Source organism: Alosa pseudoharengus, unplaced genomic scaffold, assembly GCF_046254945.1.
Source record: "Alosa pseudoharengus isolate Yale_2024_CS ecotype anadromous, Long Island Sound unplaced genomic scaffold, YU_APseudo_1.1 YU_APseudo_1.1_scf_1, whole genome shotgun sequence".
In the NCBI taxonomy this organism is placed as follows: domain Eukaryota; kingdom Metazoa; phylum Chordata; class Actinopteri; order Clupeiformes; family Clupeidae; genus Alosa; species Alosa pseudoharengus.
This window is the reverse complement of record NW_027468564.1, coordinates 33,998,056-34,016,715: the sequence shown is the minus strand read 5'-3', so window position 1 is coordinate 34,016,715 and position 18,660 is coordinate 33,998,056. Positions and strand designations below refer to the sequence as shown.

The following is an 18,660-nucleotide window of genomic DNA, read 5'->3' as shown; positions in this document are numbered from 1 at the left end:
CCATCTCAACATGAGAAAACGTAACGTTATGGTGACAGTGCTAAGAGATCAAAGCTTTGGCATGCTTAAACATTAGTCTTGCACATAATATTGAGCTGAATATTTAGTGGAAATAGCCTACTGTAGCATTGTGCTGATAGATAAAAAGTCGCCTATTTAAAGGCACAGTCTGCATTTTAACCCTAGCTCTCCATTTAGTGTGTGCACTTGTAAAACTAGTGTCGTAGCCTACACAATCCTGGCGCATTAGGATAAAACAGTTAGTGCCTGCTATTTATTTTAGGAGGAGAGTGTTACTTTGGGAGGAGAGGAATCGATGTAATTTTATTCTCTTTGAAACTGAAATATCAACAACCTTCAAGTTGCAACCTCTTCAATCAGCATCAATATCAGGCCTAATATCAAATAACAAACAGTAAATAATTTAGTCAACATTTTAACTCAATGTTGGTTTACGTCATAAACAAAACATGTTATAATTTAAATTATCATGATGGCCTATATATTTCAGCCATATTTGGTTTAGTCTTATGTAGGCCTAGGCTACTTTGCTTTATTATAAATTAGTTTTCTTTAGGCCTTATAGGCTGTATGTAATATGCTACAATGTTCAAAATATATGTATCTCAATGTATCAATACATCCCATAAAAGTCATCAGATGTCATCCTTTAAGGGGTTATTTTTTAAAAATGTAGGTGATGTAAATACATACAGTAGCCAACACTATAGTACACTGGGGGGGGGGGGGGGAAGCACTCTGTGCTACGTATATTTTCCTTATATTTTTACCTTTGCCAATCACACCGCTGATCATTAAAATGTGTTTTGGGTCCTCCTCACATGGATGATCTAATGTTCTGTTTCAGTGAACAAATACCCTGTTGAGAGAAACTACAGTAGAGGAGAGACAGGAGAGAAAGTGCACATTTACAGGGCTTGTCAATGTTATGTGGTTGCCTAGAAGCTATCTTGCATAGCTCTGGTAGGCTACGCTATGTGTAGAAATAAAATATTCTGTAATATTTCAGTGAATCTTAGTTTGCTAAAAGGGCACAAAAGTTCCTGTAGATGGCAATAACACATTTTACTTTTTTGCCAAATAAATGAAAAGCATGTTGAAATCATCAATATTTTCACTCTTGCTGTATCAAAATCTCACCTTTCCTCAGAGATGGTCTCAATGAGGTGCTGAAAGTCAAGTCAAATTCTTTCCGTTTGTCGATGATTACGTGATATAACTATACTAATTCTGTAGCCTAAATGGTGGATAATTAAGCTATACATCATATGCCGAAGTATGGTATTTCTGAAGTGTTAAAGATTAAAAGAAAAAATAACAAGAACCGTATAGAACCGAAAACCGTGATACAAACCGAACCGTGGGTTTAGTAAACTGTGCCACTAGCCTAGAAATCTAGACGCATCCTAGTGTCAGCAAATGTAATTTGCAGCCAGGGTGGTTTAACAACTCTCCGTTGGCTTCCGAGCTGGAAAAATTAAACTTCGATCAAGCCAATCACATTGTGAGTCGGTAGGCGGACCTAATGATGGCAGAGTTGCGACGGTTCGGCGTGAATTCCCTGCTACTTGAAAAAAAAGAAGAGGGATGCTGCTGCTGGCGAACAGCGCTTGATGTGGAGTTATTGTGGGAAAGAGTTAGTCCAGGGGGTGTCCACTGCCTTTTGAGACTCAACTGTGAGACCAATACTGCATTTATTCCTTCAGCTCAACACATTTCCTGTACAATATTCATCTTCCACTGTCACCAGGTGTTAAATGAACTAAGTCCAGAAAACAGACTGACCATCCTCAGTACTCATGTCTCATGTAAAGGACATTCACAGTTCATTCCCAGGGAGAGTTGTATAGAGAATGATGAAACATCATCATCTTTCTGGTTAGTTTGTTAGTTCGTTGGGTCGTCTCATCCAACTTCTAAGACACAGCAGAGGAGAGAGAGAGAAAAGTGGGGTGAGGGGTCAGACAACTCTGCCAGTGTCCACTCCTAAAGTTAAAAGTTGACGTTGAGTAATATGAAGTAGACACTTGTATCCATAGCGACACAGACTCACAACAGCGGGTTCGTGATATCAGACCCTCGTCACCCAGTTACTGCTGCTCCACCTGCTCCTGCTGCCTCAGGCCTGCTGCTCCACCTGCTCCTGCTGCCTCAGGCCTGCTGCTCCACCTGCTCCTGCTGCTCCACCTGCTCCTGCTGCCTCAGGCCTGCTGCTCCACCTGCTCCTGCTGCCTCAGGTCTGCTGCTCCACCTGCTCCTGCTGCCTCAGGCCTGCTGGGATGCCTGCCCTGGACATCAAAGAGGGCTGTTGAACCAGCTGTGTGAAGTGTTGTGGCCACCATTCAACCCAAAATAGTCATATAACCATTCCAATGACTCCGAAGCTGTTAAGTTAAGGTAAATTAAGGGGCAATTCCACGGAAAATGGACTTTTTGTCACATCCATACCGCCAGTGAAATGCCTTGGCATTTGTATGATGTGAATGATATCATTCATTTTTTGTTCATTTTTTCTCATTTACATTCTTCAGCCAAAAATAGCAAATGCTCAAATTTCATGTAATCATTCACATCATACCATACCATCACATTTTATTGGCGTTATGGATGTTACAAAAAATTTAATTTTCCATGGAATTGCCCTAAGCTAAAACACCTGCATCGCTCCCCTTTAACTGCGCGGCACACACACTTAGAGGAAACTGCTCCCCAGGGCCCAGGCAATGAAAAAAATGCTGCGAGCGAGGAACTGAGTGATTTTGAAGTGGCTGTTTGGTTATGTTATTCTGTGTACTACATGTATATAAATGACAATGGCTTCACATTGGTGAAAATTCAAACATTGCAAGTCTTAATGCTCAAATCCATTTTTATTATTTGTATTATTAAATATCAGATTTATATGCTTCATATTGCTTGCATTAATGCAAGTAAGGTACATTATTACCAGTGTTGGGCAAGTTACTGAAAATTAGTAATTAGTTACAGTTACTAGTTACTTCTTTCAAAAGTAATTTTATTAAATTTTATTAGTAAATTAGTTACTAGAGAAAGTAACTTTTGAGTTACTTTTAAGTCTGCTTTTAAAATGTCAATATGAACAGTACTGAACAGTCACACACACAATAGGCCTAAACCTAATTTTTGGACCTATTTATTGTAGTTTCAACGGGCCTTCAAATCAATAGCCTTGTGCATGAGTTCTCAAACTTTTTCCGACCACAAAACATTCTACAATGCATGAAGGCCTCCCTGACCTTGTTTTGCGCCACTCTCACCATCTAGGTGGTTTGATAGATATGTACAGTACACTGCCTACTGCTTGCCTACTACTTGCCTTCTGCAATATAGTAATAAGTTATTATTATCATTATTATTGCAATCCTTCTGTAGGCTACATGGAATTCGTTCAATGGGAAGTAATGTGAAACAATGTTAAATGGCCTATTTTCAAAGCAGTTATTGTCTGCTCACACACACATAACCTTAGGTTATCCTCATCCTGCTTTGAACACAGTTGTATTATATAGCATTTTAAGCACCACCAGTTTGGGAAAAGCCTGCGCTGCACAAGTGCTGACCTACCGAAATAAGTTCTAATGCATCCGAGAGTTTGGGATTGTCGCGCACTATGCAGAAGGTTACTCTTCAGCTGATAAGGTGTTCCAGAAAGAAATTGCATGTTCCGTCGCAGACAAATGAATCCATAACACCATGGACGTCAATTCCGATGTAAACATAGCCTACTGTGCAAATAACTCAAGTCGCTGTTACGTACGGTAGGCTATTTGGAGGTTTCTTTAAGTGAAATCTGCATTTTCCTCTCGAGTTAAACGTGTGCTTGCTTGTGCCAAGGCTATATATAGGCTACCGTAGCCTATTGGTGTTGTGGCGTGGCTATGTTGTAAGAATGAGAAATTGATATAACGAGGCTTTTGCGCAATAGGCGAAAAAGAGCGGAGATAAACAACAATGCGCTTTTACTGTAGTGGAGCTTACGAGATGGAAACAAAAGGGAAAAGGCTTTTAAGATGCCCATTTAAATTGTAGCGTAATGCACTCTTGTGTGTTTTAGCATAAATCCGAAATAAGGAGGAATGTGAGGAGGCTCCTATTAACTGTAAAGAATGCATCTGCAATCTAAACATGAAACACAATAGCTGGAAACACAGCTAAGGTTGGGAGACAAAGCAGCAAATGTGCATCTTGTCTGCAGTCGTTCATTCAAGATCAACAGAGTAACCCAAGTAACGAACTCTTTGAAATTTCAGTAATTGTAATTGCATTACTGGATTTACAAAAATACTTCGTTACATGCTCGTTACCACTAAAAGTAGTGGAATTACAGTAACGCGTTACTTTGTAACGCATTACTCCCAACACTGATTATTACAATAATATCCATCCGCAGAGCCGCAGACCATATAGCAACCAATCTACCACCGCCGATCTACCACAGCAGTTCTAGTATCTAGCACACGCATGCGCTGATGTTCTTTTTAACTCTTGTGCTGATGCTCTACTTAGCTATCACTTAACCTAGTGTCGTATCAACTTCAATGGTCCTTTACAAAGAATGGATGAAATGGAGCTTTTTGTGGATGACGCAGGTTTTAACCTCACTAAAACAAGGAGACGTGGCAGGAACATTATTGGACACCTTGCCATAATCAATGTCCCAGGACAATGTGGTGATAACATAACTATGTGTGCAGCTATAAGTGAAAATGGTGTTGTTCATGTTGTACACATCATGTAACCCTAGGCCCATATAACACTGCACACATAACACTGGACACCTTACTAATGTTCAGAGAGCAGACCAGACACATCATCATATGGGACAATGTTAGTTTCCTGTCAACATTTAGCTTTCCAAAAACGGGAGATTTTATTTTGGGGGGGGGGGGGGGGGGCAGTGTTTATATCGGATCTGTGGTTGCATATTTAATACGTTTCATACACGTGTTTCAGCACTGCATTTCGGTCGTTGCTTTTACCTTACCATTACCGTACGAATGCCAGTTATGTATCCACCAGCTGCCTGCCTGCAGCCTCCAAAACTCCAAGTTCAGTGTATCAACAACACTCAATAACAGTTGATGTGATGTGTTAATCAATTAAATTCCCAATTTTACAACAGCTAGTTCTGGAGTAGGCCATTCAACTAGCCCGCTTGCTTACGACGAGACTCAGGCTGCGCAGTCGACACCCGCTTCCTTATTTGGGTTTTGGGTTGCCAGGTTTTAGCCTATGACAAAACGGTTGAAATTGAAACTAAGTGATCTTGTATGTGTAGGGTGTATTTCATACACAATCTGGCAACCTGAATGTATCAATGATTTTAAAATGAAGTTTGATGGCCATGCAAATTACAGGAGTTTTCCGGGAGAAATAACAAAACGGGAGGGTGCTGGGAGATGACCTTGAAATACGGGAGAAACCCGGGAAAAACGGGAGTGTTGACACACTCTAAAAAATGCTGGGTTAAAAACAACCCAAACTGGGTTGTTTTCAACCCAGCCGCTGAGTAAAATGTGGTCCAACACAGCATTGGGTTATCTTAACCAAGCAAATTGGGTTACTAAATTTAACCCAACAACTGGGTTGACATTTAACCAATATGTTGGGTTATGTTGACACAACTGTTTAGTTAAAGTTACGTAAAGTTTGGGTTATGTAACCAAATCCCCCCAAAACTACTGGTTGATTTTTAAAATACTGTAGCGACCGTGCTATGCGTAACCCCGGGCACGCTCATGGTTGGCAGCCTGGCGAGAGGGGGGCGGGACCCCCCGAGGAATATAGGCTACGGTTCGAGGAAGTTCTGCCTCTTTTCGGTTCTGGGCCTGACACGGCCCGCTGTGTTCTATGCATTGGTGCTTTGTGTTAATAAACTCGTTAACCGAACTCTGGCTTTTGGTCGGATGCTACAATACTCTGCTTGTACAAACTTGTAATAACTCAAAGTTTGTATTTACTTACTTGAAAGTCACACCTTCTGTTAACAGCTTTAGGCCTGATATAGACAATCTATATTAAATGTCCATCAAAAGCCATGCAATGAAATAAAACAGTTAAACATAATTATTTATTTGATAGTTTTCTTTATTTTTGAATAGATAGCCTAGTATAAAATGCATGTGATACTTCCATGAAGGCAGGCAGATTCCAAAGTCCGTTTTGGGGGTCAGTCCTGTCAATCAAAGAAAAAAAGAGTGCATTTTAATCACGGTTAGCCTACAAAACTTTATATCAAGACGTGCATGAACCATTACCAGTGAATGATGTTGACAGATATAAAAATCCACCAGGAGACAAATTATTAGTGCAACACACTCGGAAACCATGACCACCTTATATTATGGAGTTGTAATACCGGTAATACAAAACGTGCGTTTATGTCAGATGAGCTTGATAACACTAGCAGGTAACATTACCATTAACGTTAGCCTAACATTAGGCTGACAGTCAGCAGTGCTAACGTTAGCTAGCTATGTTAACACATTCTTAGTGAATCCAAGTTAATGTTACCACCAAGAACCACCCAGTAAGTTACATGGCTATAATATGAAGCTACCCTGAATGATTTAATAATATGTTGTTTGGCATGATTATTATCGTAAGTTATGTGTGTTGTGAAGAGACTACTTCCACTGTGTTAGCTAGTTGACAAACGTTAGCCACGAAGCATATTTAATTAGCATAAAGTTTCCAAGTCTGCTAACGTTACCTACCAGCTGCTGGTATGCTAATTGTAGTTCGTTGTAAAAGTTTGTTTTGTTTCTGTTCAGCAGTTCCTACCCAGTGAATACAGAAATATGTTTTATGAGTCTGTCTTTGTGTAGATTTAACATTAACAGTAGCTAATATTAGCTGGAATGAATGACACCTGCTAACCTGCTTGAAGCTGAACGAAATGGCAGGCAGAATATTCCTTGATATCACGAAGGGTATGTCTCTGGGTGGACTTTTAAAATCCGTCTGGATAAAAATAAATAAATAAAAGCAGATACATACCTTCCGAAATCACCTGATTTCCATTGCATGTTGACAGCTGCTGGACTGGACGGTTGAAAGAATATGCCTACCTGCCGATTTTTTCTCTCTCAACCTTCAAATAACTATGCAGCTGTGTTGAAGTCACCCTGGTGCTGGGTAGTGTCAGAGAATGTCTAATAAGGAGAGAACTGCCACTCTCGGAAAACTTCCGGTTTCTGAACTGGTTGCAGTTCCTTCTGTGGTTCCACATGAGGGCGCTCGTCCACGAGTGCAGAATGCATGGAGGTCTATGGAGCTGTACCCCTCAAAATCCACTTTTCTCGGGATATAATTTTTTTTCAAGTAATTTGAATATTGTATTCGAAAGGGGAGGCAAAGAAAATACACTTGGTGGAGTATTATATTTTTTAAAGTCACTTAATTGTTCTAAAAAGCCTTTCAAACGTGTCAATGACGTCACTCATTAGCACAATGCTAGCGTGTTATGGGCAACAACAACCCAAACTGTAAGAAATCAAAAGGACATAAGTACTCGTTCATTCAACTTTTGACCTATAACCCATGTTGAAGTTATACAAACTACAATCAAATTTGAGATTTGTCAACGACAATCAGGTGAAAGAGACAAATTTAGCCGTCTAGCTCCATTGACTCCCATTCATTCTGCACTCATGGCGATCGCCCCCAGTGGAAATATGGTGGAACTGCAACCAAAATTCGGTACAATGGGACTTAATACGGAGTGGCAAGGCTCTCCGTAGACGGGCTCTGGTAGTGTACTCCACGTCAGGTGGGGGACAGGGGGGAGCACAGCCCTAAACTATCAACCCAGCAGTGATAAACTATCAACCCAGCAAGCTGGGTTACAGAAATGACCCAATATGAGTAAAAACAACCAAACAAAACGACCCAACAGCCTCAACCCAGCGTTTGGGTTGAAAAAATAACCCAGCATTTTTTAGAGTGCAGGTATGGTTTCCATAGGGCTGCTTTGGTCCGCAACTGGTTTACAGATCACCCACTCTTCACTGTACTCAACCTCCCCCCATACTCTCCATTCCTGAATCTAATTGAAGAGCCCTTTTACAGTCAATGGAGGCATGTGGGGATATTGATTGCTTTGGTCCGCAACTGGTTTACAGATCACCCACTCTTCACTGTACTTAACCTCCCCCCATACTCTCCATACTTGAATCCAATTGAAGAGTTCTTCTATGCATAGCCCATTTACAGGCAATGGAGGCATGTGTGGGGTTATTGACCAGACATCATGTCAGGCCTGGATACGGCATTCGAGAAGATATTTTCCCCGGTGCCTTGGACTAGAGGACATTGTGATGTAGACCCAGAGAAATGACATGACACGATGTAGACTGATTTTTTTTTCTCAGTGAAATTACTATTTTGTATTTACCAATACTTGAAGTTTGGATCACTGTATGTTTACAGAACTATGACAAGATTATGACCTTAAACTGACATAGCCTACATTGTGCACAGAGAAAGCAAAAAGCCAGATATGTTTTTTATTCATACCATCAGTGTGTGTTTGTTATGAAGGTTTGAAGAGTTAAGCAATGTTTATTAGTTTTTGCAAGAGAACTACAATGTTTTGCTGATTTGGTGAAAGGATTTCTTATTTGTGTGTATTTTGCAAAAATAGCCAATAGTTACAAAAAATGTGCTTAAGCCATCAGAAAAAAACTGTAATACAAGGAAAGCACTGTGCACTGCTCTCTCTCTCTTGCAGAATTACATAATATACTTTGTTTGCAGTATGAAAACTTTATCAAAACGTTATGAAAATATCAGCAATAAATCTCAGTAATAAATCTAAAACTTCCCAACAAAAATGTTCCCAGTTTTTTTATCTATAACTTAGATAAAAAACACAAAAATATAGCAAGATATGTGATTTTGTCAGGGAGCCTATAGGACTGGTTGTTTTTGGCTCCCTCTGGTGTTGATCTATGTTTTGTTTCACATTTCAGTTTTTTCCTGTTTCCACACCCTTGTCCTTATTTGGTCTGTTTCCTGTCTTGCCTATTATCTCCCAATTACCTTCCCACCTGCATTTTATCTCCGTTCGTTTGTTGAGTATTTAAACCCCGTGTTGTTCATTGTTCTTTGTCTGATCGTCGTGTCTGTGTTTGTGAGACCTGCCTAAGACTACCTGTACCCAGCACGTAAGCTCGGCTGACTTCAGTTTTTTGTGCTCTGTTTAGTTTTGAAACTACCCCGCCTGAGAGGTCTTTTGTTTTCAAGAGCCTGTTTTTGTTTGATGACCAAGTTTGTGGAGTATTGGCTATTTTTCACACCAATAAACCAAGACTGCAAGATATTCGGTAATCTGCATTTGATTCCTCTGACCACCCTGACAGATTTAGCTGGAATGAAAGGCTCATCAGCAAAGAAGGCCTTGATCACACTAAATGCAATGCTTAAAGTAAAATGCAAACAAAGGATTTGTATAATTGACAGTGCAAGTAAGCCACCATTTCTAATGACAATCTCAGGTTGTCTTTGCCTTGTCAGCATCAGGAGATGATAAGACGCCTCTGCTCATGGCATTCAGACGCCTCTTGATGAAGTGGCCCACAAGCATTTGTGGCCGCTGTTGGTAGCCGTAAAGGACTTCATGAGAGCTGCTCAGCTGATCTCCCTTCTGACGATCCAACAAAGTCACACACACCACTGCCGCTACAACAGAATAGATAATTCGACTGTTAGTATTTAGCAATCACTCTGGCTATAAATCCATTATTTTAAAAAAGTATATTTAACATAACGATAAAACAAGAAATGTTAATGAAAACATGAAGAGCCGGTTTCCTGCACATAGTTTAGGTCTAGTCCTAGACATAAAGCCGCACTAAACAAGATTTGCTCTCTGGGGGCCAGATGTACAGTACGTACACTTGCGAACTTAGCGTTATCAGCGTCATGGACAAACCGCAGATTGCGAACGCTGTCAGACCTAAGTTTCCGTCGTATTTATCAAAATAGTGTAAACTGAAATTAGTGTCCACAACTGAACAGCAGAGCCTACATACAAGCGCAGTTGAATGTAGTTAACTGATGACAACATTAAAAAGAATCAAACGTATAGCGATCATGTAATAATACCATACATGATAAGATAGCAACAAGCAGGGAGATAATGAAGATCAGTAGTTCTACTCAAACTACTTGTGCACGTAGGAATTTGTCAAATCTAGCATGTAGGAAAGTTTAAGTGAATAATGTGAAAGTGAAAGTAAGACATTCGAAAGGCCAACGAAAGTTAAGGTTGCTTTTGATAGTACAAATACTTACAAAACTGGTGCTCTAAATTGCGATTCTGTTGTCTTTGAAATGTTCTCTTATTGACGCATTGAGCTGCATTTGGATTAACACCTGCTTTTACAAGGCGGAAGTATTTAGGCGCATAATAGACGTGTGCTTTCAGGAGCAGTCTTTGTACATACTGCGGAATACATAATTAGGCGCTCTTTACTCTTCCCCTCCCTTCTTTTTACGCTAAACTCCCACTTTCCCCTGGATCCTCCCATGAATGCATATGCATGACACGAAAAACGCAATTAGCCATTTTCATCTCCCGCGACAGGCAGTTTGCACCTTTACATCATTGCGGCCTGTTTGTCCATACCTCACAATGATTTTACACGCACATTGCGAAACAAATACGCCGAAGTGGGCGCAAAAGCGTTAGTACATCTGGCCCTGGGTACAGCAGAGAAGCGCAATAATAAACTAACTAAATATGCGTCTTTTTCAACAAAGTATGAACATAACTCCGATATAATATAGAGGGAATGCACCGACAGCAGTCTGTAGAAAGGGGGGGGGGGGGCAGTGTTCCTACCCAGAAAGTTACTAGGTTGCCTATAGAGGGCTGCTAAGACAATGGCAGAAGTGCTGTTTGTCATGTTATGAGGTTATGTGCCATCAAAATTATGTTGAAAACGTCACGTTAAGGTAAAAAAAAAAAAACTCTTAAGGGTGCCTTTAAAGAGAACATCAAGATCTCCACTGAAAAATATCTTTTAGTCTAGGACCAGGCATAATCACTGTCCAGGGAACCGGCCCCAAAAGTTCAGGTCTCCCAATATTAAGCAAGTTTGTAAACTTTTGTAAATTCAAGTATACATTTTCTGCTGCTTATTTCGTTTGGTAGCAATATCAAAAATAGCAATATTTATCAGAATACACAAACTGTCCTACCTTTAAGACCGCTAAGTTTACACATGGCAGCAAATACAGAAGACTCCATCTCAATATTGCGGACTCCTGCAGCATAGGCTTCTTTGAGGTAGTTCTGTTTGTCTTCCTCTGTATATGAGCAGAAGGCACCATCCAGCCGGGCTTGACCTGAAAGAAGCCACAGCAGACGTGAACGTATGAAACAACCTTACAGTTTATCTTAACTGCATGTGAGCATATGACTGTGGCGTAGCATTGGGCGCTCTCTGTCCACGATGAATCCGTTTAACATGCTGCTCTATTGCGCCATTTTTCTTGTTGAAAATAGCAGAATGCGAGTGAAAAAAAGGAAATAAAAACGGAGCATGAAACAAAAGTTCTGCTCAAAACATCATGCCATATTGGTCACACTTGGTCAAGGACATTGTTGAGTATTCCTTTAGTTTGATCAAAATACTGCTAGACAGATTTTTCTGGTACAGATTTGACTTCAATTCATCTGTATGGCACTGTGAAAAACATTTGCCAGCCTTCAGTCCAGTTAGCCTGGAAAATCCAGACCCTGATAATCTAGAAAGATTAAGGGTCTGGCAAAGAACAATGTAATGGCCCAACTCGAGGGGCGGCAACAAGCATGCATTTAAAAATCTCACTGCACGCAATTGGATAACACTAGACCATGTTTACTCTGAATGATTTCGGACTTCGACGCAATCGGATAAAGGCCTATTCACACCAAGAACGATAACTATAACCATAACGATAAAAGCGTTCACACTGAACAACGATAAACAAAGTCTCTCCTTGTGTTAATGAATGTGACGTTAAAATTCAATGGGTTCTGATTGGCTATTAGCTTTTTATCGTTCTGAAAATCGCTCTGAAAGTGATCCCCAACGATATCGTTCTTCATGTCGTTATCGTTATAGTTTATGTGTGAACGTTGTTAGAATATTAACGAGAACGATATTTATTTATAGCTATCGTTATCGTTCTTGGTGGGAATGGGCCTTAACACTATGACCAATGTATAGGCTACTGTCCTCCAACGTTGCCGCGCTGTTTTCATCAATTTAGCTTGTTCCCCGGAATGTTGGGGTAAAAGTAACGTGCATCATTGCTCTTTGCCAGAGTGTCTCGCAGAGACAATTCCATTGTGCTCTCGCGAGAACTCTGGATTTCCAGGGTACAGTTCAGTATCTTTGACCAAGTATTTAAGCAGGTGATCATGAGGACTTGTCTCACTTTTAACCAGGTAATTATAATTAATAACCCTTCAGCTTCATTTGAGTAGCTTACCCTCATAAAAGTCCATTGTGCACATAGTGTTGCTAATGACAGTTTCAAATTCATCGAAGTCTTTACTGCACTGGAACAGCTCTTCTGCCAGATCAGAATCGAGATCAGTGCTCCGGACCACTGGCTTTCCCAGAATCACTTGCTCAAAGCGTGGCAGGAAACGGGCATCCAGGGCCTGTTTGGTGATAACAACAGTGCCGGGTTTCAGGCCTGAAAGAAAGCAGACAAAAAGAACACAAATAGCTAGTAAAAAAAATTGTAAACAAAAAAAAACCATTTGGTACAAACCACCAGTATGAGAAATTAATTGTTAAGGTAGAATTAAACCAATAAGCCTCCCACAGTTAGCCATGTAAACAAAACAAACTGAACTGAGAACACCCAACCCAAATCTTACACACGATCCCTATAAAATGTGATTGACTTGGAAGGTGTAGTGTATGTGTGTGTGTGTGTGTGTGTGTGTGTGTGTGTGTGTATGTGTGTGAGATTGGCAGAGCCTAAGAGGTGGTCACCGAACATCAAACCTTCTCCACAAACGAGAGCAGAGGGATCGGCTAAAGCAGCAGTCTTGTCCAGTCTTGCTTTACTTTTTGGTTGGCAAGGAAATCCAACACAAAGTCAACCCAAGATGCCACGGTGTCAGTGTCACTGACTCACCACTGACTGGCAACAAAAGAGTCTGTCCCTAATTGTGATAGTGGCCTCTCACTGGCTGTCCTACTGTAATTGTGAGCCATGAATGAGCAGGGCAATTGTCATTTACCCAACTAGCCACATAGTGACACAGAAGCTCCGCCTGTCTGTCTGTCTGCTTTCCCTACCATGTGACCCAACCTAGAGTCTGGCCGCCCCAAACGGGGGCGCCAAAGACCACAGAGGGTGCGGAAAGCTGTCTGCTCTGATCTTGTGAGGTTGCCAAAATTAGATATGCACATTTTAAATGTACGTATATGATAATAATATACACTCACTAGCCACTAATTGGAACACCTTGCTAGTACTGGGTTGGAACCCCCCTTTTGCCTTCAGAACTTTCCTCAGAGATTTTGGTCCATATTTACATGATTATTTGAGTTACTGTTGCCTTTCTATCTGCAATCTGGCCACCTCAACAAGGCATTTTTGCTAAGAGTACCGCCGCTCACTGGATATTTCCTCTTTTTCAGACTATTCTCTCTAAACCCTAGAGATGGATGTACGTGATTCCAGTAGATCAGTGATTTCTGAAATACTCAGCCCAGCCCATCTGTTGCCTACAACAATGCCACGTTCAAAGTCACTTAAATCACCTATCGTCCTCACTCTGAGATACTGAAAACCAGTAGATTGTTGTGACCATGTCTACGTGCCTAAATGCTTCGAGCTGCTGCCATGTGATTGGCTGACTATATACTTGCATCAATGTGCAGTTGAACAGGTGTACCTAATAAAGCGGTGAGTGTATATATTTATTTAAAAAGGTATTTTTAGGCATTCACTCAAAAAATAGGGTTGTTTTTAGTAGGCCACACCTGTGTGAACTCTCAACCTCTTTGGTCTGCCCTCTCAGTTTTGCTAGGTCAGCTAAGAGACAGCCAACTGACTCATCCATTTACATCCTCATTTCTTCTGTGGTCAAAGTGTTAGTATTTTATGATTGTGACATGTCTGAGAGAGTGCTGATGACTTTACATTAATCAAAAAGAGAGTAAGGCTGAGAGTTAAGCTTCCTTAACGTTTTATTGTTTTACTGAAGGACAGCACTCAGGACTGCCAGAGTTCTCATTTGGGACACAAAGCTAGCTGGTGGCATACAGAATACCTGTATCCATTAATTATGCTATCTAAATATAACCAAAAGAGAAGAGGGAAGTTTTATGGATGTTTGGCTTTATGTCAATACAGGAATGAAAAGGAAACGTTATGCATGAGTAAAGATAAACATTTCACAATTAAAAACCAATTCAGGGGCAGCTGTGGCCTACTGGTTAGGGCTTCGGGCTTGTAACCGAAAGGTTGCCGGTTCTATCCCCGACCAGTGGGAATGGCTGAAGTGCCCTTGAGCAAGGCACCTAACCTCTCACTGCTCCCCGAGCGCTGCTGTAGCAAGGCAGCTCACTGCTCCAGGTTAGTGTGTGCTTCACCTCACTGTGTGATCACTGTGTGCTCTGTGTGTTCACTAATTCACAGATGGGTTAAATGCAGAGACCAAATTCCTTGTGTACGCCAGTATACTTGGCCGGGAAACCTGATTTACATCTTCAGAATCTCTAGTGAACCATCATCTTTACAGTGCTGTCATGGAAGAAGTCTATGATATTTGTGCAGAAATAAAAATGTACCTATTCCGCCAGAGGTTCCAATTCTCAGAACTGTGACGTCGGTACAGCGAGCATGGTAGAGGAGTTTTATTAGTTCATGAAGCATGATGGCTATTGAGGGAGTGCCCATTCCATGCTGCAACACATGAGGAGTGTAATTATTAAAAGGAGGGGACATAACAGCAGGTTTAAAAACGCTGAATTTCCAGCTGAAACTACACTTTAGAATGGGAGTTTAGTGTCAAAGTAACTTAGTTAACTAGTAGCATGAAATGGGAATCTAGATTGACATGCAGTCTGTAAGATCATGCTGGTGGAGTTAAACTCCCTACAGACAAAAAGAAAAAGTGTTGTCATCAAGAGGGAAATCATAAACGTGTACGTTTCCTTACACTGACTGAGAGCACCGGCCCCGCTTTGTACATGGCATAGCGGTCAGTCCCTGCACAGATGTTGGGGTAATCAGCTTTAGGCTCATCCAAGCCCAACTCATGACCGATAAACTCTATGAATGCCTTCATCCTCAACGGGCTGCCACCTACACATACAAACTATGAAAATACAACATTACAAAAGAATTTAAAAAAAAAAAACTGCATCACACTAAATGTTCAACAGAGATAATCCTATAAGCTTGTTGTGTATGTTGACTTACCTTGACATCTCCAAATATGGCTGGCAAATCATGTGTGGCTGTCCCCAAATTTAAATGGTAAAGTATATCCTCTTTCATGGCATCCAAATTAGGATTGTGCACAAGTACATTACTACAGCTAAGAATATAAACACATGTTTTAGGGCAAACATTACTCCTTTCTAGAATTGAAACACTTTCCTACTGAGTAAAACTTATTTTATTAACTCAAACATCACTGACCTGACTGACTTACAGTTTACAACCTGCAGTCTATTATTAACAAAGAGGACTGAATGCAATAATATGCTAAGGTTTAATCACCAATCTAACAAAGCAATACACCTGCACAAAGAAACCTATTGAAGGACTCTACTTGATCTGGCACATGGGGGCAGTGGGTGCATATGAACCCTAGACTAAGTATAAGTATACTCTTTTGACTATTTTAAGGGCATTCTCACTACTTTTAGTTAGAAGCATTTATCCTGGTCATTGTAAGTGCTATACAGACATGCCTATCATTGCCATGGTGGAGGGATTCTCTGGCTGAGCAAATGTAAAACATATGTGGTGTGTGCCTTACGGAAATAAATGGCATTTTTTATTGAGCCTTACTCATGACCGTAGCTACCATTTAGGACATCGAGGTCAAGTTCTCGGTATTTTTTTCTTCAAGTTTCGTTTCATTTATTTAATACGAATATCCAACGATACAAATTTTATTACATTAACGCACCGTCACGTGACACGTCGTTGCAGATAGGCTACCGCTGACATGTCAAAACGAAAGTAGAGTCGACTTGGCTATCACGGACTGTGTAGGCTTAGGCTAGCCTACTAAACTATTTGAACACAACGCAGCTCACATAGCCTAAACTTCAATACCCACAAATCCATTGTACAAAATAAATAAACTTTACGGCTTGCAGTAATCTTAATTCACCTGACTTGAACAGAGGCTGCAACAAAGTTAACATTTGGAAAGCCAGCGGAAGTAGAGCAGACAAAGAGGAGGAAGGAAGGTGAGAAAGGTAATGTTGAATACAGGTGTAGGGCCAGGCGCGCCTGCAGTTGTACGGCCGTATACGCACTGTGCTACTCAACAACGAGAGAAAATTTCCCTTGTGTGTGTGTGTGTGTATTCACACCAAATTGGCCTCCTGTAACTTCCCAACTCTGCACAGTATCCCATTAACTGCAAGATAGTACTAAGCTATTTACAATTTCCTGTAAATAGTTTGTAAACACGTTATCACGTTTCTTGAATTTCCCCTGGGGATCAATAAAGTATCTAGCTATCTATCAAAATCAACTTAAGCAGAACTTGCACGCGCACACCTTTTGTTTGATCAGGAGAGAGAATACACACCCTACAGAAGTTGTAGGCTAAGGCTACTTGTTGTTTTCTTTTAATATCCGCAAGAACAAAGGTACAGTAGGCAAAATCGGTGCGCTTGTGTGTAACTTTGTCACCATCGCCTCTGTTTTAGTGAGGGTAAAACAAAATCGCTAAACTTAACAGAGTAGCCTAATTACTGTAGCTGTGCAGATTATATAGGCTAATCAACGTCCAAGCTTCCGTGAAAAATAGGATTTTCTTAAAAGCTGAATCTTGTCCTAATGTGGGCGGGGCAGGTTGGCACACTGATTTTGGGGTTGGCTGGCACATACATTCCCTATGGCTATTATGTGACAAATCTATAAACTGTGTATTTTACAGATAAGAACATCATCAATCTTTATTTTAACAGTTATTGTAATTACTGAACATAGTTACATTTGAAGTAAAAAAAAATTGGTAGGGATCAAATTGGTCTTGACAGTGGGTCCTACTGAAGAAAAACACACAGGAAAGACATCAGCCAAGCCTTACAGTCAGTGAGATAGATTAGCACTTAACAAACAAAAGCGAACAAAAGCAAAAGGAGTACTGCAAAGTAGGCTACTAGGTGTTCCAAGCAACCCCGATTTAAATATGCCAACCAATACCGTAGCCTACCTGGGGCAGGTTGACACACAACACCACTTTAATAGCCTAATATACAACTCAAAACAAAGGATCATTTGTTGACATTGAATGTATAATTAGTTTAGCTGAGATCCCAAGCTTTCAGTTTATCACAATTTGACAATTTTAACGCATTGTAAGATGGAGAAATATAACCGTGAATGAAAAGTGTTCTAACCAGCCCCGGTCACCTCTATGTTAAATGCATTTCCTCACTCTAGTAACAAAAGTTAATCGAAATTAATGATACCGCACGGTACATACGCATTTGAAAGAGATTTAACGTGTTTAGAAAGAGATAATAGCACTTTTGATTGGTGTCCCAGGTGTCATTATTTTCCAAACTTGTCACAAAACACACTAATTGAACGGTAAACCTACCTTTCCCCTCCTTTTTTCTCATCATTAAAGCCCGATGTCATTTTCCGTCGAAAAAAGAACCAGGCAAGTTGTATTCCGGATGGATATTAGCCTATTGCCTGTAAGGAGATCGCTAATGAATAGGCTACCACATCTTCCAATAACTTAACGTGCTTATAGGCTACTGTCAAACGTGCCTATTGTGAATAAATATAGGTTATTTTTTACTTAGATTAACTTTTGTTACATGCCTATTGTGAATAAATAATCATTTTTTTGTCAACAGTTACATACAAAAATTGATTAAATCAATGCACTTTCGTTTACCCGATTTTCTCTCCGTTGTTCAACATCCGCTTATGTCATTGACAGTGGAGCCGAGTACAAAAGGAGTAGACTACACAGTTCGTGACAGAGCTCCCCATATAGCCCAACCTTGAAGAGACTGAGGAGATAACAATGCAATCGTGGTTGAAATCAGAGCTAGTGTTCTCCTCGCTCAGGTGGCTGTTCACTCGGTTGCTCCTCCGCTCAAATTCGTGTCAGGTCGCTCCGCTCAATTTCTCTCCCCCCTCCACTTAAAAATCCCCCTGCTCCAGTGAAATCGCTCCATGCTCGCTCCAATTTAGTAGAGGGAGAAATCTACTACCTGTTTTGTCACCTTAAACAGAAAACTTAAATCCCAAAGAACTAAGAGCAACGGCAATATATATATATATATATATATCACTGAGAACATTTATTTTAAACTAGAAAATGTAATTTCGAGGAAATTACCAGTGCATGAAAATATAAACATACTGTATATTAACATAAAATGCAGAACA

General features: G+C 40.5%; 1 protein-coding gene across 3 annotated transcripts; it reads right to left on the bottom strand.

Annotated features, from left to right (window-relative positions):
- Positions 1-776: 776 nt before the first annotated feature.
- Positions 777-18,250, bottom strand: LOC143126035 (uridine phosphorylase 1-like). Of its 3 annotated transcripts, XR_012987355.1 has the most exons (10): positions 18,161-18,248; positions 17,855-17,952; positions 15,484-15,601; positions 15,221-15,379; positions 14,850-14,964; positions 12,526-12,735; positions 11,248-11,394; positions 9,551-9,723; positions 2,075-2,309; positions 779-1,937 (listed from the first exon to the last, which is right to left on the bottom strand). XR_012987355.1 is itself a non-coding variant. In XM_076287961.1 (9 exons), the coding sequence occupies exons 2-9, from the start codon at positions 17,893-17,895 to the stop codon at positions 2,223-2,225; spliced, it is 1,050 nt and encodes a 349-aa protein (XP_076144076.1). In that variant the 5' UTR covers positions 17,896-17,952; positions 18,161-18,248; the 3' UTR covers positions 779-2,222. The 3 variants fall into 3 exon arrangements, 2 of the variants coding, with proteins under 2 accessions (XP_076144081.1, XP_076144076.1); XM_076287961.1 differs by having other exon boundaries at positions 779-2,309; XM_076287966.1 differs by lacking the exon at positions 17,855-17,952 and having other exon boundaries at positions 777-2,309; positions 18,161-18,250.
- Positions 18,251-18,660: the final 410 nt, after the last annotated feature.

Coding starts and splice junctions, on each gene's coding strand:
- LOC143126035 (XM_076287961.1), bottom strand. CDS start 17,895: ATGACATCGGGCTTTAATGATGAGAAAAAAGGAGGGGAAAG. Junction 15,380..15,483: donor CCATATTTGGAGATGTCAAG/GTAAGTCAACAT, acceptor GTATTTTCATAG/TTTGTATGTGTAGGTGGCAG. Junction 2,310..9,550: donor CATCTCCTGATGCTGACAAG/GCAAAGACAACC, acceptor TTTGATGTCCAG/GGCAGGCATCCCAGCAGGCC.